At 39.5% G+C, this 26,768-nt stretch overlaps 1 protein-coding gene across 17 annotated transcripts in view; it reads right to left on the bottom strand.

The window, feature by feature from the left end:
• The window catches only part of PLEKHA5 (pleckstrin homology domain containing A5), a 255,696-nt gene extending 237,207 nt beyond the window's left edge, over positions 1 to 18,489 (bottom strand). For 16 of the 17 annotated variants that reach the window (XM_021092279.2, XM_021092277.2, XM_084956652.1 and 13 more), the window contains exons 1-3: positions 18,383 to 18,489; positions 18,154 to 18,233; positions 15,774 to 15,831 (exon numbers count right to left, since the gene is read on the bottom strand). In XM_021092279.2, the coding sequence (XP_020947938.2) occupies positions 15,774 to 15,831; positions 18,154 to 18,233; positions 18,383 to 18,474 (230 nt within the window). In that variant the 5' untranslated portion in view covers positions 18,475 to 18,489. Of the gene's footprint in view, positions 1 to 15,773; positions 15,832 to 18,153; positions 18,234 to 18,382 lie in introns of those variants that run through there. The other variant, XM_084956648.1, reaches the window with a different exon arrangement.
• Positions 18,490 to 26,768: the final 8,279 nt, after the last annotated feature.

Raw genomic sequence — 26,768 nt, forward strand, 5'->3', positions numbered from 1 at the left:
ACATTGTAAAAATTTGGATTGTTAGGTAAATGCTCCAAACGGGCCTGTGATTCCTCTGTATAAGAAAAAAAAAAAAAAGTAGCTGATTCCCTGTCCTTTTATCATTCTTTTCTGAAATATAGAAACTTCTCAGTGTGAACCATATATCCTTCCAAATCCACAAAGGATTTCATTTCTTTCTTGCACACTGTCTTGTACCTCCTCTGAGAGTTTTAAGTAAGCTTTTCAAAGTAGATATAGTAAGTATGCATGCCTCCTCCCCTTCCCACTCTTCCGCGTAAGCATGAAAGGTTTAGTGACTTTAACTGGACTAGGCCTGTCCTGCTTTCTACCCGGTGGGGTTGTTCTGAGAACCAAGTGAGAGAGAAGGAGAGGCGGAGTATTCAGAAGGAATGTGACCTCGCCTGGCCCACTGCCCACAGCTCTTTGTCCCAGCCTACTCAAGCCACTACTGGTCATGGGCTTGGCCTGGACCAGCCAGCAGCGCATGCCTAAGAAGGCCTGTTTTTCAGCACCGTTGCAGAGCCTGAGTGTTAATATTTTTAAAATATTTCACACCTATATATTTACACAGTTGCAATTTTCTTATTTCTTTTTAATAATGATAAGAGGTTCTTTTATTTAGCCTCCTCCCATCTAATACCTTCTACAGACAATAACTTATTCTACGTTTAAATTTTTTTAAATCATAAAATATACATTCTCTGCAATCAAGACTGCCTTTTCATTGTCACTCCGGGGTACAGTATATCATATACTGTCTTCCTTATAATTCAGTTCTACCCACCAACGTAAGAGATCCTACTGTTACAATGCCTTGAATTATTCACTACCCTGGAGAATATATTCATGCTAAGTCCTGCCTTTTATCTGCAGCCCTGGACAATAGCTACTTTTTCAAGAAAGTCTTCCCTTGTGCCACTGGGTATTTCACAAATAAGCTAGTTTCCAATTCCTAAATCACAGGGCTTTCTTAAATAGAAAATATTTTAAAAACCATATATATATAATTAAATGCACATACACCATCAACAATAAAACTTATCGACTATCATGTGTAACTGTGTCTACCTTCAAGAGGTTTAAAATCTACATGAGATATTTTTGAACCACTATTAGTAGGCCAGGCATTTGCGGCTGCTTTCTAGCATAAATGACCCTGAAGTGCATTGTCTTATATATCCAATATTATGACCTAGAAAAATAAATACCAATTTCATATGTACACCATGTTTTAGTTTTTCAAAGTTTGTTTGCATAAATTACTCACATCATAAGCCTATAAATAGGTAAGAGAAGAATTACTCCCTCTCCAGTTTTCATATGAAGAAACCAGGTTTTAATAGGAATGAGCAACTTTCTCCAAGTTACATGGTTAACATAGGTTAAAGGAGCCAAGGTCTGACCCTTGGCTACTTTTCACTTTGCCAGAGTACTCAGTAGCCAGAGGCCTACAGATATGCACACTGTGGTCACAAAACAAAGGGCAGGCTCCTCTTGACCAATCTAAATGGCCAGTAAGGGCCGAAAGCATACTGTGCTTGGAATGCCTAATTTCCTAGGTAAATGCACACTAGACTCTCCACTGGGACAGGTTAGCAACCCTATTAACACTTATTTTTAAAACACAATAAAATAAGTGTGTGGGGGGGAGCTTTAACGAAGATGTAACAAAAGTACCGACAATAATACACGTACATAATCTTATAAATAAATAAACATACAATGAGAATGTATAATCAAAAACTTTTTACTTATTGGGGTGCGCAAATATCTTGAAGAACTCTACTAAGCTAACTGGCTGAAACATCAAAAATACAACTAAGTATATAATGACATAAAATTATTAAGGAAAATAACACTGGAAAAATAGAGAAAATAATATGGACGAGACAATCTGCAGAAGAGACTCAGACAACAAACAGAGAGAAGGATGAAAGGCCAAAATCAGGAACACACATGCAAATTCAAACAAGATACCATCTTTGTCCATTAGATTACTCAAAACTTAAGCCTGATAACCCCAAGCTGGCAAAGATACAGGAGATAATAATTCTGTACATTGCATGATGTGAGAGTAAAATGGTGAAGATTTTTTAGAATTTGGCCTAACTGTAAACCACAGATAAATCTGAAAATGACTGTCAAAGGGCTCCGATAGTTGATCCCACACCAATTCCCAAAGGAATTCAGGGAGTGACTGCACTGTTATCATTTGGGGCTTTCTGATTCACTATGCAGTTTTGCACAGTGTGTCACTTTCTACCACTTTCCTATTTGTGTGTGTGTGACTCTATGCACTGAATGAAAAACAGTGCTTTTAATTAGTCTTATAATTATCCATTTTAATCATTTCAATATTTTTGGACCCCACTTATGGTATTTGGCAGGATTTTACTACATTTACCAAAAGCTAAAATACACACACAGCCTAACTTAGCAATTTCACATCTAACAATCCTTTTATAAAAATATTTGAGTATGTTCACTACAACACTTTCAGAAACAAAAAAAATGGAAAAAACTAAAAGTTCAACAACAGGAGTAGAATGAAATAATTAAAGCATATTTTGCAGCTACTGAAAGAATGGTGTTGACTTCTAACCCCTAATATGAAAAGACCTGGAGTTCCCATTGTGGCTCAGAGGTAATGAATCCGACTAGTATCCACAAGGATCAGGGTTTAATCCCTGGCCTTGGTCAGTGGGTTAAGGATCTGGCATTGCTGTGGCTGTGGCATAGGCTGGCAGCTGTAGTTCTGATTCAACCCCTAGCCTGGGAGCTTCCATGGCCTCAGGTATGGCTCTAAAAAGACTTAAGATATTAAATAAAAAGGAAAAGTCAAAGAAAAGTACATACAGCTCAATGTCGTTTTGGTAAAAATAAATAAAAGCATGTAGGTATGTATGTATTAGATAAATGAAAAGAAAGGGGAGAAGAACAAACACCAAACTCTTGTTACACAGAACCTCGTTTGGGGAGCAGAACATTGGAGAAAGCATCAGCGATTCCACACTACTGTAGTAGGAGGAATAGTAACATTTTCCTAAAAGTCTTCCCTAGAATACATAGAGGTATAGTGCCTACTCTTAAATATTGCCACTGATGACACTGATTAAACTGCATGAGTTAATCCAAAGGTCTCGTTCACAACTCAGTCAAGTGCTTAAAATCACATACTCACACAAACAAATACACATACATATGAGATTATCTACCCATCCATCTACCTATCCACTCACCTACACATATAATCTTGGGCTCTTTCTTCATCATTGGCATAGCTACTTGGTTCCTCTGATCTCTGAACTCTGCTATAGCCTTTTACTCAGTTAACTGGAAAGAGCAGTCCTGGTGTAAAATATGAGTATTCTGCAAATTAATTTAGCATAATATCCCAATGATTGGTATCTTTTACTACCAGTTATATTACTCCAATGTGAAACCAGGATGAACAAAAGCTTAAGGCTTAATTTATTCAGGTACCTCAAATTTTTAAAAATATTTGGGCTTACATTCAATGTCCTGAATTGCTTTTCATTTTAAGGTTTGTGGCTTTCTGATATGAATTCATAAATATTAAATTAAAGATGGTAAATACACCGATAAATCCACCTCTTCACCAAAGCCCTTGCAAATATCATTAACTTACCACAATCTGTTTTCCTGCTGATCCCAAAGTTAGCCTCCAAGTTCTTGAATACAGTGTTATAAACACCTATTGCTAATCAATTAGAGTTGCAATGCAAGTTGAAGCTTATTTACCATCTCTGGTTGTCCATTACATCAACAGTCTGCAACGAACCACATCTCCTGGTATTCACAGTCTTGTGCAATTTTCTCCCACTTTTTATTTTGGCTTTGGTCATGTGACTTGCTTTGGCCAAAAGGACATGAGTATACATAACGTAAGAAGAGGTTTTATAAGCACTTGCCCCCAGGGGCTTGTCTTCTTGGCAGGTTCCCTCCTAGAAGCCAGCTGCCATGTTATCAAGAAACTCTAGATGGACCACTAAGTGATCGGTGGCCATGAGAAAAGACCCTGGATGTTCCAGCCACAGCCAAGTTCTATGGGCGACCTCAGTTGCAGCACAGGGAACAGAACAACCTAGCTGAGCCCCGTCATCCCAAAGAAAGGTGAGAAACTACAAATCTTTGTTATAAGCCACTAAGTGATAAGATAGCTGGTTATATAGCGACAGCTAACTGAAAGACTAATCATCCCTGTTCCAAACAATCTGAATCACAATAACAATCCACCAGATTCTTCACTGTTATCCTCACATTTCATCTGTGCCATCAGAATATTTATGGTAGGTATGGATAACAAGGGCGCTATTATACACTACACTCTTACACACTCTCATTTACTAAGGAAAGAACATAACTGTGTACAGATCTCCTAGAGGGCAATTTGGCAAAATATTAAATAAGGAACCTTTTAAAAAGCTCATATCTTATCCCAATAATTCCAAGTCTAGGAAATGGACATGCATATAAGAATGCTACATAAGGATTTTTCTCACAGCAAAAACCTGGAAACCATATAGCCACCTAAAAATAGAAGGATGATTAAACTATTACATATTCGTAAGACAGAACATCAGAATTATTAAAACAAAAACCCTTCCGTTGAATAAATATATGACATGAGAACACAATATAACTTTAATGAAAACAGCATTCAACACAGTAGCAGCAATAAGACCCAAATCTTTAAAAATATTTACACATATATACTGAAATATTAATAGAAATTCTCTCTGCATGATGAGACTGGGTGATTTTTACTTTCTCCTTCTTTATACTCTTCAGTTTTTTCCAAATGTTCTATAATAAAAATGCATTACTTCTATAATCAGAAAGAAAGACTTAACATTATAAAACAGGTTGGAAAAAGCACACATGCTAAACAAATTTGGAATCATTCTCTGACATTTCTTTACTGAATTTTTTAAAATGCCATAATTAGATTCATCTATATTCTGACAGAATAAACTTATCAAAATAAATGTAGTACAACAGGTGAATTTTCAGAGAAAAAAAAGTTACTTTCCCTCTATCATTGATTTGTACTCTGAAAAATGGACAAGGAGTGATTCCCTATTTCTTTTCCAGACTATGCCATATTGTCTTATTTTACTAAGTTTTAAATTTTAGGTTGAACGGCTTTACAGTAAATATTTAATAAAATTAGTATATGCACCTTCAACCAGGTTCTGCAAAAGCTGTTGGAATTAATTCAATATGAAGACGAAAACTATTTTTCATCTCAGAGGCAAATTCTCTCATTTGAAGACCATATCTATCCACAGAAATAATTATGTGTAAAGAATCTTAGTCACTTGGAAGGGACTGGGGATAAAAATCTGTAGAACAGCCATGGGAGGCGTGTAGCGAACAAGTTTGGGTGGCATTAACCAAGCACTGACACTGTTTGAGGACTCTTCTCTAAAGTAGCCAGTGATTTCAGAGGAACCTGAGGAAATCCCTGGGCTCCTGGAGCAGGGGGGAGTTTTGCTCACCATGAGGCTGCACTGACACTTTACAGATGCTCAGGTTCACGGCCTTCCTGGCCCTCAGCCCTGCACATGGTATATAAAGGAGCAGCAGACCTCTGATCACGCAGTCTTCCTTATCCTGACTTCTCACGTGAACCCAGCCTTTCTCTCTAATCACAGATTCTTGGAAGGCTGGCTGATAGTAATCTTGGCTTCAGCCAAAGACGGAAAATTCCTCAAGACTGGCAGGCTAGTCTTTGCTCCAGAGATGGGCATGTGATACAAAGTGGTCAAAAGCCTTGTCTAAGATTTTTTTATTTTGGAATAGAGAAGAAAATTTATCTTCTGGGTTAAAAAGCTAAAAAAGGTGTAATTTGGGGCTGGAGGCAACTATTTTTCTGGTTAAGTGGAGAAAAGCTTTCTACAGTGAAAAACAGTGGGTGAGAAAGAGTCTTGAAGGATTCATTTGTGTCATTCCTGGAGTTAATGTGGGAAAAACAGTTTGCTTTTACTTATAAGAGTCGGCTTTGGAACATTTGCAACAATATGAATCCTGACTGGATGACAAGTGAGAAGGAGAAAAATGCCCTGGGATGTTCAGATTTGGGTAATGACTTGCTTTTGTTACAATCTATATTAGGTCATTTCAAACATTTAACTGCCTATTATGATCGGGTGCTGGAAACATAAAGGTGATAATGACACAGCCTCTGCCTTCAAAACAGTCCAGAGGGATGCCCTTGGGTGCATTTGAAATTACTGGCCACTTCACAGAATAATTTCCAAATAGCTAGGAAGCTACTTCCAGGTGGCCCAGGAAAGCTCCGAGTGGTGGTGAACCGCCTATCACCTCACTTCATGAGGGCTACTTTCTGTTTCTCTCAAGCCCCTCTACTACCCACTGATCTCAGTGGTCTGCATTTGCTTTCCTCACATTATTTATGACAGTGGATAGACTTCAATAGCTCCCTTATTCTCCAAACCATAACATCCCAAACTGTGAACGTTTCTAAATGGAAAAGGCACATACAGTGACAAGGTATGGGTTCCCGCTGTCTTCTAATAGGCCTCACAGGTTTCTGCACCATCCTGGCTTTATCCTGGATCCAGTCCCCCCATCAGTCCTCTGAGCAGACCCTACCTGTCTCTTGGAGGAGCATCAAAGAAGCCAAATTTGAGAAACAGCTAATTTACTAATTTTGGGATAGATAGATGTCACATGAAGAGAATATTTAAATTTCACAAAGAGCCACATTATAAGGGTTTTTTTGTTTTGTTTTGTGTTTCTTTGTTTTGTTTTTTTTGCCACAGCATGTGGAAATTCCCAGACCAGGGATTCAACTGGCGCCACAGCTGCGACCTGAGCCACAGCAGTGGAAATGCCGGATCCCTAACCTGATGAGCCACCAGGGAACTCCATAAGGTTTCTGAATAGCATGGAATTAAGTTAACTGTCATCAATTAACAAACATTCATCAATTAACAAACATTTATTGAGGAACTACTATGAGAAAGGCTCAGCCTGAGGAACTAAAAGCACAGCAATGAACAAGACTGCCCTTGGAGTTCCCATCATGGCTCAGTGATTATCAAACCTGACTGGCATCCATGAGGACATGGGTTCTACCTTAGGCCTTCCTCAGTGGGTTAAGGATCTGGCACTGCCATGAGCTGTGGCGTAGGTTGCAGACACGGCTCAGATCCCGCATTGCTGTGGCTGTGACATAGGCCGGTGGCTACAGCTCTTATTAGACCCCTAGCCTGGGAACCTCCATATGCTACGGGAGTGGCCCTCAAAAGACAAAAATAGGTAGATAAATAAATAAATAAATAAAAAGTACATTCTAGGAGTTCCCGTCATGGCTCAGTGGTTAATGAAACCAACTAGGAACCAGGAGGTTGCGAGTTTGTTCCCTGGCCTCGCTCAGTGTGTTAAGGATCCAGCATTGCCGTGAGCTGTGGTGTAGGTCGCAGACACAGCTCGGATCTGGCATTGCTGTGGCTGTGGCATAGGCTGGCGGCTACAGCTCCGATAAGACCCCTGGCCTGGGAACTGTATATGCTGTGGGTGTGGCCCTAAAAAGACAAAAAAAAAAAAAAAAATTGAAAAAGTACATTCTAAATATACTTTTTGTAAAATAAGGATCAAGGGGTTTATTTAATGTCTCCTCCCCCAACCCACCCCACACCCCCGGAAAAGCTGTTATTATTAAATCAATGCTACTGATGATCACTGACAGTTCAAAACAAATATGGTAGCTATACCATTAAAAATGTAATCATAATCCTGTTCAGTGTTAAAAAGAAATACAAGGCAAGAATCTAATGAGGGACAGAACTTAATGCTGGCAGGGCTCTATCAGGCCCTCAAAGTCTCATCTTAACACAACAGTCAGAGTGACCCTTTCAGAAGGTGAAGCCAGATCACGTGTCTCTTCTGCTCAGACCTGCAGTGGCTTCGTATCTCCCTATGTGACAGCAACCAACGAGGCCCCCACACATGCTGGCCCTTCCTGCTCCAGTTCTACCTTCTTTTCCCCACACCCACTCGTCATCACTCCTCTCCTGACCCTCCAAACCTTGCTCTATTTTTTTTTTTCTTATAGCATTTCTATGTACTTACATTCTATAAACTTCACTTATTTATTATATTTTCTTTGTCTGACAGTCTCCCACCATCCCACTCCCAGAAGGGTACAGTTTTGTGGTCTATTTTGTTTAATGATGTATTCTAATCACTACAGCACGTAATTATGAGTTCAAAATACATTAAAGAGAATTGAAAGGAAAAAAATGCATCAGTGAACAACCGATTAACAGGAAGACTTTTCCACTGGGACTGAAATAATAGTCAAAATCAGTTGGCCAAGCCTTGCTCTCTATTATATAGTAGAGAGTAAGTTCTGCTGCAGTTTTTCTCCTTTTTCTAATTTTCCACATCACACCAACCCCACCCCAAGTCTTTCTTTAGATACGGCAACACTTTCACTCAGGATGTGGTCCAATCTCAAGTCCAAGATGCTATTTATTCTTCATCTTTCAGATGACTTTGCACTGCTCTGAATTTTCAGAAGAAGACGTATTCCTTATGTTTCTGAGAAAGGCCTCTTTCATACTGGGCTGAAGCCTTTCAATACACTTGCTCAAGGCATGATGTATATACTTCACAGCGCTTATCACTCTACAATTATGCATTTGTGATTACGTTATTACTGTCTCTCCCACTAATTTAACTATAAGCTCCTTAAGAGTATGTGGCACACGTACTCAAGTATTTGCTGAATGAATAAGTGATGGATGAATGTGACATCCTTGGCTCGGATCTACATATTCTATGGAGATAATGAGGGAGCATGCTGGGGAAAGGTGTAGGAGGTGTGTTTCTTGTTCATGAGGAACAGAAGATAATGTTGGGAGTCCTTTGGAAAGGCCAGATTTTAGCCACTGAAGTGGTATGTCCTCTCAAGATAAGCAGCTTAAAAACCAAACCATCATTAACACCTCCACCTAGAGCTCCCTTATTTTGGTCAAGGGTACCAATCATTCTTTTAGCCACTCAGACACAAAGGCTTCTAAGTAACTTTCCACCTCTCCTTCTCTGACAACCTCCCAGCTCAGCAAGGCTCCCAGGGCCTGTCAGCTCCTCTTTAATATCTTTGATCGATGGTCTCCTTCCTTTCTTTCCTGCTGCTATCAACTTAGTACAAGCAAGTAACTCCCAGATTATAGCAACCAACCCAGAATGGGTCTCCTTGGTTCCAGGTTTGCCCCTAATCCATGCTGTCTATATTAAAATCTCTCTTAAAACCTTCACTTTGTGCCATTAATGCTACACCAAAAAATATCTGCAATGATTTGTCTAGAAACAAAAATCTCAGCCTGACATTCAAAGGCCAGACACAGTAAAGCTCCAAACAGCATTCCTAGTCTGACTTCCCATTATCCTAGCATTTTCTAAGTTAACATCACTTACCAGCAGGATAGTTATCACTATTCATCACATGCATTATGTATGTCCCCACCCACCATAGATTTATCTTACTAGTCATCTATATCAGCCCATCTGAATTCCCTTCATGCCCTTCAGGCCTAGCTCAACTCCTGCCTCTTCCTTCAAGCCTTTCCAGGACAGCCAAGACTAAGACACCTCTTTCACCTCTGATTTCTTAAGACACCTGACAGACAACCAGCATCATTTTTTACATTAACTCCAATTTACACATACACATCTATACATGTAACTTTCCACCATGAACGCTAACTTACACATATGTGTTACAGAAAAATGGAAAGGTTCCAGAAAAGAGCATGGGTCCACAAATGCTGAGAAACAAACCCCTTCTTCCATAGGACAGAAAGAAGACAGGGTTGTTCACATCCTACCAGTCTCTAAGGCTTCCACATATTTGACTCTTCCAACCAATTTTATCTTTTTCTACTCCCCATTTCTTCCTCCTTCCTAAACATATACCAGCTTTCAGAATAAGGAAAAACCAAAGAGGTCTATCCACATTAGGAGAAAAATTATTTGAAGCACTTGAGTTGTGGGGTCTCCTCTTTTTCCATCCTGATTAACTCCTCTAGAGCCTGGAGGCCCAGCACCGTCAGCACAGACACCATTTACTCCGAGTATCAAGAGGCCAGGCAGTAAGCTTACGTGGCACTACAAGAAGACACTGAGCAGGCCTGTTCCCAAGCAATGGTCCGTGGTCCTGGGGCTAAAAAAGACAAGACCCCAAGGTAAAATTCACTATAGCTGGGGAGTTCCTGGCACAGCAGGTTAGGGACCTGGCATCGTCACTGCAATGGCTCAGGTAGGTGCTGTGGTGTGGGTTCGATCCCTGGCCCAGGAACTTCCACATGCCACGAACACGGCCAAAGAAATAAACAAAAACTAACAACAACACTATAGTTGGAAATCTTGGCACCCTCCCACCTTGAAACCTAAATACACTTTATCACTTTATCACTAGAATACTGTCATTTGTGGTAAACTTTCCTAACAAAACTCTTTGCGTTTCCTTTATGAAGATGCCATTTTAAAATTACATTTGTCTTATTTTGTTGTTGTTGTTTTAACGTCTGTATTTCCTACTAGACCGTAGACTCCAGGAAGGCAGGGTCTTATATCCCCAAACACCTAAAACAGTGCCTAGCACTTACTAAGCACTCCCGAGTAGATGTAAAAGAATCACTGGATTCCAAGATTCTCTTAATATAATACTAGTCCTAAGAGTAAAACTATAATAAACTAGTAAAACTATAATACAGGTTTTTAGAGAGTTAAACAAGCTTTTACTTGTAGGTTGGTCTTTGTCTCTTGTTTCCATGAAATGATACTTCTAGTTCCAAGTAACTATTTATGGAGGGATACGTGATATAAGACCTGTCTATATGGCCCTGTATTTTTAGGTCTAGAGGGGTTTCAGCCCAGAGACTTTAATTTCAATGCTAGGGACTAAAAGAGAAGCTATATGACCCTTAACCTCTTTAAGCTTCAGTTTCATCATGAAAAAGAGGGGGAGGGTGGATAACAAAAGGCTACTGTGAAGATTAAATTCATTTAATGCTGTGTTGAAGCACCTCACACTAGAGTCCATGTGCCCCATACCTTCTCTCTCTTTTAATACACTGAATGTCTTTCTCTATATTACAAACTCCTTGAAGGCTGAAACCATGGTTCACAGTTGTATCTAATGATCAGCATAAAGTACTTTGTACATAAGGATTACTTATTCCAAAAACTCTGTTATGAACATGAAAAAGTAGAACAATGTCCATGAATTGTCCTGAAACATATTGCTTTATCCAATTATAAAATTATATAGCACTACTGTGCCAAACAATTTAAATACCAAACACATTGCAAAGTATTCTAATATTCTCATGGCAGTTATGTTCCCTATCTTCACTCATAGTTTGAATTGTGATAATTTATGAAGAAACAGATTTTCATCTCACTTGCAACCTTAAATGGCTATTTCATACTAGAATTCCCCTCACTGTAGGTTAGTTTGAAATTCTAAGCACACATTACATACAACTATCACAGATACTAAAATGAAACCTCATTAGTCAAAAATCAAAAACTGCTTTATTTGCATATCTAAGGAAAAGTTCAATTTTCAGAACTTAAAATTTAAATCAAGAAAAAAGCAATATAAAAATATACCACACAAATTTACATACTATTTTATTACCCTGCAAAGATATTTTTGATCCCCAAACCTGCCACATAAGACAATGACCTTTGAATAATCAGAACAAAGTTTCTTACTATTCAGAGAGCATTGTTTTAAGATTTACTTAACACTTTAAATTAACCATCTTAAAGCTATGAAGCACAAAGGAATAGTCAATGACACATCCATTTGAAGCTACCATGACCTGTCATTACAGAGTCATTAAGTATATTTTCAGGGAGTAAGCAGAAAGCTTTATAACCTTCAAATGTGTAAGATTATCTCTTGTACTTTACAGGCTAAGTTATTTGAACATTTAAAGCTATACTTTAAGTTACAAAATCACTGATAATGTTCATCATTCTTCCTAAAGATAAAAAGCATGATTTAAGTCTTAAAAAGCAATATGGAAACAATAATCAAATTCAAATTCTGTGTATATGTATTTACACATATACATACAAGTAATAAAATAATTTAGAGGCTGGTTAGCTTAAGGCAGCTTTTCTCATAAAAAAAATAAAGCTAAACATCTATCTTTACAATAAAGAACTGATTTTCAAATATTAACATTTTCTGGCCAAACGGATTTATTTATTTATTTTGTCTTTTTGTCTTTCCTAGGGCTGCACCCACAGCACATGGAGATTTCCAGGTTAGGAGTCTAATTGGAGCTGTAGCTGCCAGCCAACGCCAGAGACACAGCAACGCGGGATGTGAGCCATGTCTGAGACCTACACCACAGCTCATGACAATGCCAGATCCCTAGCCCAATGAGCAAGGCCAGGGATCAAACCCGCAACCTCAGGGTCCCTAGTTGGATTCGTTAACCACTGAACCAGGACGGGAACTTCTGGCCGAACTGATTTAAAGTAAAATACCTTCTCTATATAACATATTCTGTTTCCTAACTGTAAATGTTCATGAAAGAATGAATTTCAAAAACTGTATAAAGTAAACTGATTGTCCAATTCGAATCTATCCAACTGTCAACTCTGACCAGGTCTTTTCATTAACATTGGTTAGTCAGCACTGTTAACTGTGTGATCCAGCTCTCCCTCAAAGGTTTAAGTATACAAAACACAAAATGCGGTGACAGAAAGAAAACACAAACGCTATGGCTCTCCTTATCTCAGATTATCTACAACAAAGCTTAAAGAGATTAAATGGTTAAGCCAGATAGGAAAGCTAAGTAACTTTCCACATTTCCCACTTCATCTCTTCTTGGCACTGTGAGTTCATTATTTTGTAGAATACTGTAAATTCCCAGAATAGTACAAAAGTCGAAGAAATCTGAAGAAATCTGAAAGCGGGCTGGAATTGAGACGTCTCCTTTCCCAGCCAGCCTAATATAAAGATGTGAACACTGAGCTCCAAAGTGTGAGAGGGTCCTGCCTTAAGACTCCTCCCCACAACAGTGCTCTTCTTACTGCCCAGAGATGCAATCAGTGACGCCAAAATATTACCCAAAGATAAACTCTTCTTGAAAATCCGCCATTTGGAACCAACTCAAATAATCTGAGAGTTAAAGGTACCTCACTTGGGAACTAAAATAGAAACAGCTCTTTTGGTCTCCCTTCTTCTCTGGGAGCCTCCCAGGAACACAAGATTAGGAATAACAAGAGGGGTTGATGTTATCTTTTATTGGCCTCTCATCTTCCCTCTTCCCATGTGAACAAAAACCACCCTGCTCACTACATCACCGCTCTTTCTGATAACTTATTCAATAATCCTTTCTTAATTTCAAAAAGGACCAACAATGAGAAATATATCCACCAACAGTCATCACTTTCCTATTTCAGACCCCATCCTTTCTTCTCTGAACATTCTAAATATAGCTCATGTTCCTTCTGTTTCTCATCCTGCTGTCTCTGCAGACTCTAAGTTCCAAAGGCATGTTTCTGTTATTTTATTATGTGATGTGACAATGGAAAGAGTAATTCTCCTGACTATATCCATGATTATAATGAGATTCAGACATGGTAACATGTGAAAGCACTTTGTAAATTGTTAAGTTTAAGATAAAAGTAGTGCCCCTATTATTCTAGAATGATCATGCATCCCCAATTGCTCCTAACAACATAAGTAAAAAGTTTCTAGGAAATTAAGAGCCTATATTAGAGCTTTAACTCATCTTCAAAGGAATCAGTCTTCTGATAGATCCCAGAAAGGAAAAGCAGTAGCACTTAACATTCAGCAAAGCATGTATTTGTCAATGGTTAGTTTATTTAAAAGATGTTTAATGAGTGTATATTTCTATATAACATGCTCAATTTTAGAACAAATCACTTTCATGCTATAAATTCTTTATTGCTATTTTTGACAGAATGATTGGCCATATATCAATAGGACACGATTAAAACCCAGTCACTTAAAAAATGTATCCTGAGTTAAAATAAAATTATTACAGCTTTCTTAATATTGTCCTCATTTGCATGAGAAACAAACTTAGGCCAGACACTCAAATAAGATAATTTAAGTCAACATAAAAGAAGTTCTAATCAAAATGGCTAGTAAAACCAGAGAAAACTTGGTCTTCCTAGCAGCTTAGTTCTAAATTTTAAAACATACATATTCAGCCCGCACAGAATAACATTTTGTACTGTCAAATAAACATTCATCTAAGAACGTACACATTCACAGAAATTAAAATGTTATCAAGAATTGGAGTGTTACTCCTATTCTGGAAGATCAACTAAACTTAATGTATAGTAGTTAAAATTATATTGGATAAAAATAAATGAACTCCATTAAACACACACATACACAACTGTTTTTCTTCAGAAATATCAATACTTTGTCCAAAAAAAGAAGCATCCCTTTTCATGGCAATACAAACTCACTTTAATTCAAGATGAAAATTACCATTAAAAAAACATACTTGATGACTCTGCACTTTACTCATATCTTTATTGTTTAGGGTATCTAATAATGCACAGCACAATCTCCAAATAAAAGACGTAAATCAAAAATACCCAGAAAAGGACCACATCATGAAACTATACTCCCCTGCTATATCTTAGTTTTGCTTTCTGTACTTCTATATTCAAAAGCAAGCATTTCTAATACCTATAAATATCCTTAACATCTTATATAAATATTATTCTAAAAAATGTTAAAACTATATAGGTGGCTATAATTTCATGGAATTACAGCATCATATTTAAAATGGCACTTAGTAAAGTAAAATGTCTTACTGGGCCCAATAAAACAGAGATACCTTTAGCTAGGTACCTGTTATTAATAAATGACTGGCATCCCAACAAAACCTTATATGTAAGCATCCTCTTTCAAGCCTCAGTTCCTTAAAATTAAACAAAAAAATCTGAAACAGCAAAAACAAGCTCTTAAGTAAACAGTTTCTAATTTAAAATGAAAATAAAACTACCTTTATTTCCCTTGAGGGATAAAAATTTTCCTACTTAATGCTAACCTCAAAGATTGTGTTTGTCTCCAAGTACTATCAAGCTAATTCTGAATAGAAACTAGTTCAATATTCTATAGAATTAATTTAAAGGTTAGGACTGGTTATTTGTCTCTTGTAAGCTCTCCTGAAAGCCTTTTATTTAAACACAAATGCCAGTAAAACATTTAGATATATATTTTTTAAACTTATATGTATTTAAGGAAACCGAGGCAAATTACAGTGCTCCAACAGATGTCGGTGAACTATTCAGTATTTGTTTTTACTTTCAGCCTGTCATTGTTCACCAAACTGTAATCTAGCTTTACATCACTTTTGCTACTTATTAATAGCTCTGGTCAAAACACACACAGAATGCGCTTAGAAAGAAAAAAAATAATAACACCCTAAAAACAAAATATTATAATGCTCTATCACACAAGAATATATACAGAAGCACCAAAAATGCAACTGTGGCCATAAATGATCTAATCTAAATCAATGAATGTTCAGGCAAACAACAAGAAAACTAAGAGTGCCATCTTTCTCTCAAAATGCCAACATTCATAAAGCCTAAAGTCAATGCTACATGATAAACTGTAAGGAAGATACCTACACATACAACTAAAGGTTATTCATAACATTCAAATTACCAAGAGACAAAAAAATCATAAATAAAAAACTCACTTTATATAGTATCTTGCACCTTCAAAAGTATATGCTTCTTCCCAGCCAGTAGGCAAATCTAAAAAACATATATTTTACAATTAGTATTACTTCAACAGAAGAGCAAAGTAAGTTTCAAACCATTTTAATTATTCATTTTCATGATCAGCTATTTTCATTTGTTAAGTAGGTTTCTAAAAATTTTAGAAAGTGTCAAAAAAAAATTTTTTTAAAGTGTCAGACTGATAATAAAACTCACAGTGGATATAATACCATTTTGGGGAAAAATGGCAATTCAAATTTAAAGCCACCAGTAAAGTATCAACAATATCAGAGATTATCTGACATAATTGCATACTTTGATCAGAGTGGAGAGGAACTACGCCCTGGCATCCAAAAAAAAAGCAAAGGGATGCTGTCTAATTCTGGATAAATACCCATGAGGGTAGGCCAAAAAATCCCCCAAAACCAAAGGTAACATGGTGCCATGAAAGGCAGCATGAAAGGTAACACCCACTTCTTCCTAGCTATGTTGTGTCTCTTTTAAGACTATACCTTTCAGCTACATAAGGACATCCATTCAGGAAGTGCCACTGATAAGAAAGAACTTCTTAAGTACTTAATTAGGGGTAAAAAACCTGACATCACATACTTATACATGTGTGTTTCCACAGAATTGACTTTAAGAGATGTTAAGTCTCAAGTAATGATCGGGAATAACAGGTGAATTATGGTAACATTTTGTGCTATGCATTGCTTACAAAGGACAAGTGACTTGGAATTAAAAAAAAAAAAAAAAAAAAAAGGCTGATGTGTATAGAAGTCAAAGCCAAGTGAACCAAACCAGAAAAAAAATCAAGACCATCTCTCAAAAAAAAAAAAAATATATAAATTTTTCTGAGGTGTGAATGTTATCAAAATCTGTGGGGGTAAACAAGGTACAAATTTACATATTTATTAAACATAACCAAAATAAACATGAAATAATTCCAGGAGACGATTAGGCTATATAATCTAAATATCATATTGTCTTTTGCGACGTATGTTACCCCCCATAAGGCAAAGAGGCCATCAAAGTTGAGGTAGGTTATACAAAACACTGAAATGTACATTGAAGTCAAAGACTGCACCAGGGAGTGAAATATGACAGTGTATTAGTCAGAAATGTCTTAAAAATGTAACCTCATCATGCTTGTTACACCAGCTTTCCCTTTCCTCCTCCACCTTTTTGCAAATTTGGAGATATTAGTCACTTCACTGAACCCCAGAACTGAACAGAGAAAGCAGGCTTGTTCAAGATCCTGGGAACTTGAAGAGATTCAAAGAATCTCAGAGTAGGAGAGGAAGTATCCCAGAGGGCAAGCTCTACAGGACTGCTGAAGCCGGCCTCACCTTCCACCCAAACTGTTCTCAAGCCTTTCCAACCACCAGAAAGAGAGGCAGGCCAGGAAGAGAACACATGTTACACGTTTCAAAGACAAACAAGTTTCAAGAATATACACAAAGAATGACAAAAGAAAGCCAGACCAGCCCTGAAGCTCCAATCAGCCCTTGGCCAGCTCAACTCACATGCAGCATTCAAACAAGCTACCAAAGGCACGGGGGAGATAGGGTTCCCCGCCAGCCATCTCCATTCAGGGCACCGATCCCCACACGCTGGACACCCTCTAGCACGCCCACCGTTTCCCGGCGGGGCGTGCGATCTCGGGGCCGCCGCCGGGGACTTTAAATCTGGCTGACCAGCAACTGCAGCTGCAAATGCCTCCTCCGACCCCGGCTACTCCTCCAGTGGTAGGAAGGAAAGCGCCCAGCTTTCCTGAGCCTCTAGATCCTCGGAGAGGATCGAAGCACCCCCCAAACTGCTCTCCTCCTCCAGCAGCCACCTACCCACAAGTCCCACCTCGGAGGAGGAAGCCGCACGCAAGGGGGAGGATGTGGATACGTTCTCCCGGCGGACCAGTGGCAGGGTCCCGGGCAGCAGGGAGGGGAGTGGAAAAGGACTTCCTAAAGGTGGAAAGGGGTGAAGTGGGGTGCCGGGGGAAGGGGGAGGGATCGACAGAAGGATTCAAGGTGGCTGCGGGAATTAAAAGTCAGATCCAGGTTTCCCGGGAGGGGGGAGTCGGCCACCCTAGGGGGGTGGGAGTGACCGGGTTGGGATGGGGGGCAAGTGGCCACCAAACGCGGAGGAGGGGAGGCGTCCAGAGACTCGAGGGAAGTAACGCGGCGGGGCCCCCGCGGCTCCTCTACCTGCGGCAGCCCCCGCCTGCCTCCGCCCCGCCTCGCCGCCTCCCCGGGACCGCGGCTCGGGGCAGGTTGCCGGCAGGAGGCTGGCGGCCCGGGCTCTGCCGCCTCCTCCCGGCTGAGCCCAACTCCACTCGGGCCCGGCCGGGCTCCGCGTTACCTGTGCTCTGCCGCCGGTGCCCAGTGACCACGGCCTCGCCGGTGACGGGGTGCAGCCAGGTGGTGCTCTTCGCTTCCTCGCTGCAGGGGTGAGAGAAGGGGCCGAGACGGGGCGTGAGTGGGGGCGCGGGAGGAGCCCAGGGGGCCGGAGCGGCACAGACCGGCTCGCTCTCCCCGTGTCGCCCGCCTCCCGCCTCCTCCAGGCCCCCGCGCCGTCCCCGGATCTTTACTTGATGAAGAAGACTCGGCCGCCCCGGGTGATCCCGTAAGTCCAGGAGCGGGGCAAGGAGCAGATCCACTCCAGGTTCAGATCCGCCGCCATGTCTGATCCCCAGCCGCTGCCGCCGCCGCCGCCGCCTTCTGCTGCCGCCGCGGCTGCCGAGGGAGGAGGGAGCGAGCGAGCGAACGAGAGAAGGGAGCGCGGAGCGAGCGCGGCCGGAGCGAGCGCGGCCCGAGCGCGCCTTCCCGGCCCGGCGCGCCCCCGCGCGCGCCCTACCGCCTCGGGCGGCGCCCGCCCCACCGCCCCGGCTGGGTCGGGCCCGCGCCGCCGCCCCTCCGCATCCTCCGCGGCCGCCGGCCGGCCGCCCCGCCGCGCGCTCGGGGGATGGGCGAGCGGCGCCGCGCCCCGCAACCAGACCCCTCCCTCCCGCACCCTCCTCCGCCCCCGCCGCCGGAGCGAAGGTTCAGAGATCGATTTTTTTAAAAAAAAAAAAAAAAAAAGGAAAAAAAAAAAGCCACACAGAAAAAACGCGTTCTGCTCCTCGGGCTTTGCCTGAAGGCTTCACAGCCCTGAGCGTGATTCAAAGAGAGTGTAATCTACGCTCCCCTGAATGCTCTCTCTTTAAAACAACAGAAAAACAGCATCTGAGCTTTGTTTTATAAGAGCTATTGGATATCCAAGAGGTTAAAAAAAAAAAATATATATATATACACACACACACACATACATATAGCTTTAGAATAGAGAGCTGTTTTTGTTGAAGCACACGGAAGGTCTCTCCTGTATGTGTTCTGTGTACCAGATATCAAAGATTTGATTAGTTGCGGTGAAACCCATGAAATATGAGTGGATTCAGGCTTGATAAAACAAGTTTGCCTCTTCCTAGATCCCTTAAATCATATAATGTTTTGTAAAATACAAACTTGTCTTTTTTCTTCTTTTTTTAAAGATTCATTTATTCATTAATCTGGGTTTCTTTCTCCTATCTTGTAAATTACAATAATGGCTAACTTTACAGAGTCTTTGTAACTGTGTATGTTAAGTCCCCACAACAGCCTATAGATATAATCCCCATTTTACAGATGGGAAAAATAAAGTTTAAAGAAACAGAACTTGCTCAGGGTCACAGTACTAAGTGGCAAAGTCTGGATTCAAACTGGCTTTAATATTTCAAAAGTCTGTCTGTATGTAATTACATTCTATGCCTGTTTTAAAAGTTTTGTCCCCTCCCCACCTTGGTTCTTTGAAAGAGAGAAGGGCAGATTTCACTGCAACTAAGCTCTCCCTTAACACCAGCTAAGAGCACCGGACTCCTCATTGTTTGGTGCTCAGCCACACTTGGAATTGCTTCTGCGTCTCTGCAGCAAGATGACTCATGCCAACAGGATACACAGCTCACTAATATTAGTACTACTTGTATTCTTACAGCACTTTTTTCTGACCAGTTTTTCGGGCCTCTGAAAATATCTTGCTCATCTTCCCAATTGCCCAAAGAGGCAAATAATCTTTTTCAACTGTTATGGAAATTAAGGCACAGAAAGGGTAAATGACCTTGGACAAAGCCAGATCCAGCACCTTAGGTGGGGCCTAGAGGAGAATGCAGTTTCATTGGACTTTTTCTCTCATACTCTAATTCCCCAAGGCCATTCTGTCTTTGGTGAAAAGAAGTCTGCAATTACTGCTATGATTTTCCTGTCCATCTGCATATACAGGGAAAAAAATAACACTTGAATGTTTTTCTCTTTTTCGTTCCCTTGCATTCTCTTCTTTTCATTTCATTACTTCTTGACATCTTATCTCCTGCCCAGTCTCTGGAAAAATGAGGTTTTTTAATCAATGAATAACTAGCAGGAAATGTTCCACATTACCATCAGTGGTCACAGGATGTAACACAGCAATAAAAACAGGAGCTATTGACTTTATATTGGGCTATATTACAGATTTTAAAATCTAAAGTAAATCTTTATATTCTAATAACTTTAGAAATCTAATCCCTGTTAGTCCAATGATAAAGCATTGATTTTTTGACTACATACTGCTGTGAAGTTATTAAGTTGACCATATGTTGTATGGGGATTCCTTTTAGCTATGAATCTTTGATTTGCAAGATTCATTAGTACAAAGCATATTTTAAAAAGTGATAGAGGAGTTCCCGTTCTGGCATAGCGGAAACGAATCCAACTGGTATCCATGAGGATGTGGGTTCGATCCTTGGCCTCGCACAGTGGGTTAAGGATTCAGCATTGCTGTGAGTTGTGGTATAGATCTCAGACGAGGCTCGGATCCCATTTTGCTGTGGCTGTGAAGTAGGCCAGCAGCTGTGGCATGGATTTGACCCCTAGCCTGGGAACCTCCATATGCCATGGGTGCAGCCCTAAAAAAAAGCAAAAAAAAAAAAAAAAAAAAAAGTGATAGAGATTCACTTAATAAAAATGTGTATCTTAAGAAATCACATTATCAGTGCTTAAAAAGTAACCTAAAATCTAAAATCCTAGGTACAACTGAATAAAATTTAGGAAAGGCAGTAAATAAAAAAAACAATGACAAATATACAAAATGCTTCTATTTGGGAAAATAGTCACCCTTGTGACTTCCAGGAGCTAATAAAAGGAGCTTCATACATGAAATGTAAGGCACTCTGGATAATTTTCACCATTAATGAGTAAAGCTATATTTTTCCTTAAATTTTCCTAGAATGTCCTTTCTCTGTAAACTTATTGCCTCATCCAGGTCTGCTTTGCTTTCAAGTTGTGTGTACATGTGTGTTTTCTTCACTGCCAAGAGGCTAGGAATCATATCCTCCCATCATTGAATCCTTCCCAACCTTGAGTCAGTCTTCAGATGGTTATTCAATTCCATTTTCTTCCCAGTACTTTGACCTCCCAAGAGAGTTATTTCCCAATAACATATCCCATTTTTATCACTCCATACATCTTCAATAACTGACTCAGACCTAAACTCATACCTAACTTCTGCTTTTTATAATATTTTTTAATATTTCCATCCTATGAAACTATTCCATTTCACATATCATGATGCACCTTTTTGAGGAATATTAGCCTATGACTATTATAACTTCTCTGAAAAAAAATAGGTTTAAAAGTACTGACAGGAGTTCTCATTGTGTCTCAGTAGTAACTAATCTGACTAGCATGCATAAGGATGAGGGTTTGATCCCTGGTCTTGCTCAGTGGGTTAAGGATCCCAAGTTGCCGTGAGCTGTGCTGTAGTTTACAGATGTGGCTTGGATCTTGCGTTGCTATGACTATGATGTAGGCCAGTGGCTGCAGCTCCAATTGGATGCCTAGCCTGGGAACTCCCATATGCTACGGGTGTGGCCCTAAAAAGCAATAAATAAATAAATAAAAACAAAAGTACTGAGCACCAAAAGTAAATATCAATCTATCCATATACAGAGGTCAATACTTGTCCTAAAGAGCTTCCAGTTCAAATGTAACAGAAAAATACACACTGTGACCAGAAAAACTCAAAAGAAAGTTGCTTAAAATATATGAAAGAAAAGAGAGAAAAATGACATCTTAGAAGAACAGTAAATCAGATTTTTGCCCCTTTGATAAAAGCATGAGCTCTGGAAAGTAGAGAAAGAGGCTCCAGAAAGAGAAATTTCTTTTTTTTACTATCTAGAAACATCTCTCATTCATACACATTAGTGTTTATTAAAAGCTACCAACAAAGATTTGTGACTTTGATTAGGTTGTCTTTCCAACTATATTTGTGTTACCTTATATATTTTGTTACATTAAAAGCTCACAAAATAAAGAATATTATAAACAGGCCCTTTAATTAGTCAACTGTAGAGTTATATATCAGGAAATGTGAGGAAGGGCAAAATTGAGAGTCAAATTAGGTTAGCGAAAATCTTGGCAGAAAAGATGGAGATTGAGGACCTAAGACAGGGAAGAAAAATAATATTTGGAAATCAATTTATTGGGGATTCTTTTTATGTTAAGGAATAAATTGATAAGAGGGTTAATGAGATTATTTCATTCACTCATTCAATAATCATCTATAGGATCCCTACTATATATGCCATGCCAGCCATTCTGTTGGATGATAGGAATCAAAAGTCTTGGCCTGCTCAGGGCAGCTCAGAAAGGAAGATGGAGATGCAAATATTTAAGTATAGTGTGGAAGTAGCATCTCTAGCCTTTTCATAGAAATAAACCTAAACTGGAGTTCCTGGAGTTCCCGTCGTGGCGCAGTGGTTAACGAATCCAACTAGGAACCATGAGGTTGCAGGTTTGATCCCTGGCCTTGCTCAGTGGGTTAAGAATCCGGCGTTGCTGTGAGCTGTGGTGTAGGTCACAGACACGGCTTGGATCCCATGTTGCTGTGGCTCTGACGTAGGCCAGCAGCTACAGCTCCAATTGGACCCCTAGCCTGGGAACCTCCATATGTCATGGGAATGGCTCAAGAAATGGCAAAAAGACAGAAAGAAAGAAAGAAAGAAAGAAAGAAAGAAAGAAAGAAAGAAAGAAAGAAAGAAAGAAAGAAAGAAACCTATACAGTTATTTTCTAAGGGTGTCTAATAAAACATTCAAGGCCTATCTTAAACTATAATCTTTTAACGTTGCTGTTTTAGATAGCTCTTCAATTATAAACAGGAATAACTGAAAGAAATAAATAGCAGCACTAGCAACCCTGCTGCTGGCTGCTCCCTCTGCTACAGCTGGGGTTCTAGACTAAGTTGGCATCTGCCTAGAGGCTTGAAGGCTAAGAGGGATGGAAATCAAAAATATCTTCAAAGGAGCTCCAGTCATGGCTCAGTGGAAACAAATCTGACTGGTAACCATGAGGACGCTGGCTGGATCCCTGGCCTTGCTCAGTGGGTTAGGGATCCTGAGTTGCCATGGTCTGTGGTATAGGTCGAAAACAGGCTAGGATCTGGCATTGCTGTAGCTGTGACATAGGCTGGTGGCTACAGCTCCGATTTGACCCCTAGCCTAGGAACCTCCATATGCTGCAAGTTTGGCCCTAAAAAGACACACACACACACACACACCCCCTTCAGGAGTTCCCTTTGTGGTGCAGCAGAAAGGAACCTCACAGGTATCCATGAGGATGTGGGTTCAATCCCTGGCCTCGCTCAGTGGGTTAAGGATCCAACATTGCCGTGAGCTGTGGTATAGGTCACAGGCACAGCTTGGATCCTGCATTGTGTAGGCCAGCAGCTGTAACTCCGATTAAACCCCTAGCCTGGGAACTTCCATATACTGCAGGTACGGCCCTAAAAAGCAATAAATAAATAAATAAATAAATAAATAAATAAATAAATAAATAAAACAGAGGAAAGTAAATTAAATATATAAATTGGATAATAAGTAAATAAATTAAGGAAATCTTAAAAAAAGAAACAAACAAACAAAAATCTTCAAGGAACTTACCTCTGAACCTCTAGGCTCATTCAAATGAAATACCTCTTCCTTTACTCCAGTCAGTAAAGCTTCAATCTACTTCTCTCCTTTCTATGAAAGAGAAAGACTGAAATTCAAATGGTGGAGAATTAAAAGAAGTATGTTATAATGCAGGGACAGGGGTCTGGATAGCGAGCCAGGAGTCTGGCTGAATCTTATGCCGTCTTTGCCATGAATTAGGTGTCTGACTTTGAACAAATCATTTAGCACCCATCCCCCTTTCAGACCTCTGGAGTCTCATCTGTAAAGTAAGGGCACTGGTCTATTTAGGACATTACATATGATTCTTTTTTGCTCTAAAGCCCTCTGCTTTTATGGGCTGAATACTCCAATAGCTGAAATTGGGGCTGCTTTGTCACAGTGGACAGTCACAAGTAAGATGCCTGCTGTATAGAACTGGTTAGGATTTTCTGCTACTCAGATGGCTTGTTAATAGGAAAAAAAAAATGGAAGAGCAATTTACAAAGTTCTTTCACACCCAGTATCATATTTAACCTGTGCACATGTACATAGATTATTAACATAAACAAGAAAATGGGCTCCACGAAGATATTATATAATCTAGCCACTAAGTGGCAAACTTCAGGCTTGAACCTGGTCCTTTGGACATTAGATTTCAAATTAAATTCTGTCCACAAGGGATTCCTTTCCTGCCAATCTTCATTGACTAGGTCTTTTTCCTCACCGGCAATTACCCTCTACTGACTGCAGTCGGTGTCTGCTCTCAGCATGGCACTGCACCTTCTCTTCTGAGACACCAGTGTCCCTCTAAAGGCTGCCAAGTCCAAGGGATACTTTCAGCGCCAAGCTGAATTCATGTCACCACTTCTACTCCTTGCAACTTTCCACTTCTGTTTTCTCATAGTTCTCCTGATCTTTGCTCTAGACCATCTGCAGTACAGTCCCTGGGAAGCTTATTTCAGTATTGATTCCTGGGACTTCCTGGAAAGACCCATTCAACCAAAACCTCCAAGGATTAGACCAAAGAATCAGCAACTGACAACTACTTTGGTGATTTTTTTTTTTTTTTTTTTTTTTCGTTTTACAGCGACACCCATGGCATATGGTAGTTCCCAGCCTAGGGGTCAAATCGGAGCTGCAGCTGCCAGCCTACACTACAACCACAGCAACAGGAGATCCAAGACACATCTCTGACCTACACCACAGCTCACGGCAATGCTGGATCCTTAACCCTCTGAGTGAGGCCAGGGATTGAACCCATATCTTCATGGATACTATGTTGGGTTCTTAACCTGCTGAGCCACAATGGGAACAATTCCCAAATCTGCATTTCCAGCCTAGACCTCTCTCCTGAGTTCTAGGCCATATATCAAATTTCCTTCTAGACATGTTCCTTCTGGGTGGTCCTCAAATACTCAAAACTAGACATTTCCAAACAAGTCACTTTTCCTCCAAATACTGGCACCACCCTGTGTGTTCCCCTCTTAGTGAATGGTACCAGCATCTAAACATCCACATCAGAAAGTTGGGAATTATCGTCCCACAACCAGTTGGCTAATAATTTATATTCATGCCCATTAGATATATCACAAATTTATTGCTCTTCCTCATATGCTCCTAATATAAGCATTCATCACTGCTACCAGAATGATCTTTTTAAAAATGCAAATCTGATTATGTTCCTTTCTTGCATAAAATCCTCTCATGGCTCAAAAAACTTAGAACAAATCCAAAGCCTATTGCCTAGTATTTGAGACCCTTCTTGATCTTGAGCCCTGCTCCCCTACATGGTTGCCATATGGAATGGCCTACTGTTCTCTGAACAAGCTAGGCTCTTTCAAGTCTCTGCACATGCATCTCTCTCTCCCTAGAATATCTTCTTCTCTGTTTACCTAACAGACTCCTACTTATATTTACATTCTTAGCTGAAAACTTAACTTCCACTAAGAAACCATCCCTGATTCCTTTGGACCAACCTAGCTATTCCTTCCGCCATACTCCCATATCTTCTCTGCTAAATTGTTTTCATGGTCTGCATCTCTTCCTTATCCCTAACTCCCTAAATGAAAACATTTTATTTACTTATCTTTATCACCTAGGACTCAATAAATGTTACTTACGTGAATGAATAATAGTACCGATATTTACATAGTGTCCTATATTTTATGAAGCATTCCTTATTTGATACTTATTTCTGTTTTTATTACTGCAACGTGCAAGTGAGTCATTTTTCTTTCCTTTCTTAGATTTAACATTCTCCTTAGCTTTTTATAGAATATCCCATATAGAAGAGAAAAAAAATGGCATGGGCCCAAGACCAGCATAGCAGTGTATGAAAATAATTGCTTTCTATAGAGCTGTCTACCTGGCTTATAGAATACTAAGATGTGTAGTTATATTGAATGAGATACTGAAGACCAGAAAGGATTCAGTATTATCTTTAATTTATTGAAGGGCTCTATGGACCTTTCTTTTGCATATAAATTCTAGAAAAAGTAATATTGATAAAAAAATAAAATGTAGTAGTTAGAAAAATCATATACTATAATAGCGGAATGAATGAGAGAAGAAAACAGACTTATAGTCACAGTTATGTGTATGGCTATAAATGTGAAAGTTTATTAAATCTATGTCCTAAGCCTAAAGAATAAATGAAAGAATGAAGAATCATTTTCTCCCTCATTGTTAGTATTTTACTCTCCTTATAGACAATTTTTCTTTATTATTTTGAGTCACCACTCAAAGCAAGAAAAGTTTCCCAACAATTAATAACTTGTTATAGAAAAGTATGTATATGCATATATATTTTATTATAGTTGCTTTTTAAACAATTTTCTGATTTCCAACTTATTGTTTATATTTTAGCTACATGTAGAATTACATAAATAGTAATCTAAAATTAAATATTTTTATCTAATTGTAATATATCAAGTAGTCCCAATAAAGGAAAATGTAATACAAATGCAAATTTTTATGTTGTCTTAGGCACTGCCTTGTATA

Source organism: Sus scrofa, chromosome 5, assembly GCF_054392235.1.
Source record: "Sus scrofa isolate SSC_HxYL_T2T_F1_AM1 chromosome 5, Sscrofa_HxYL_maternal_Yorkshire_Landrace_v2.0, whole genome shotgun sequence".
In the NCBI taxonomy this organism is placed as follows: Eukaryota; Metazoa; Chordata; class Mammalia; order Artiodactyla; family Suidae; genus Sus; species Sus scrofa.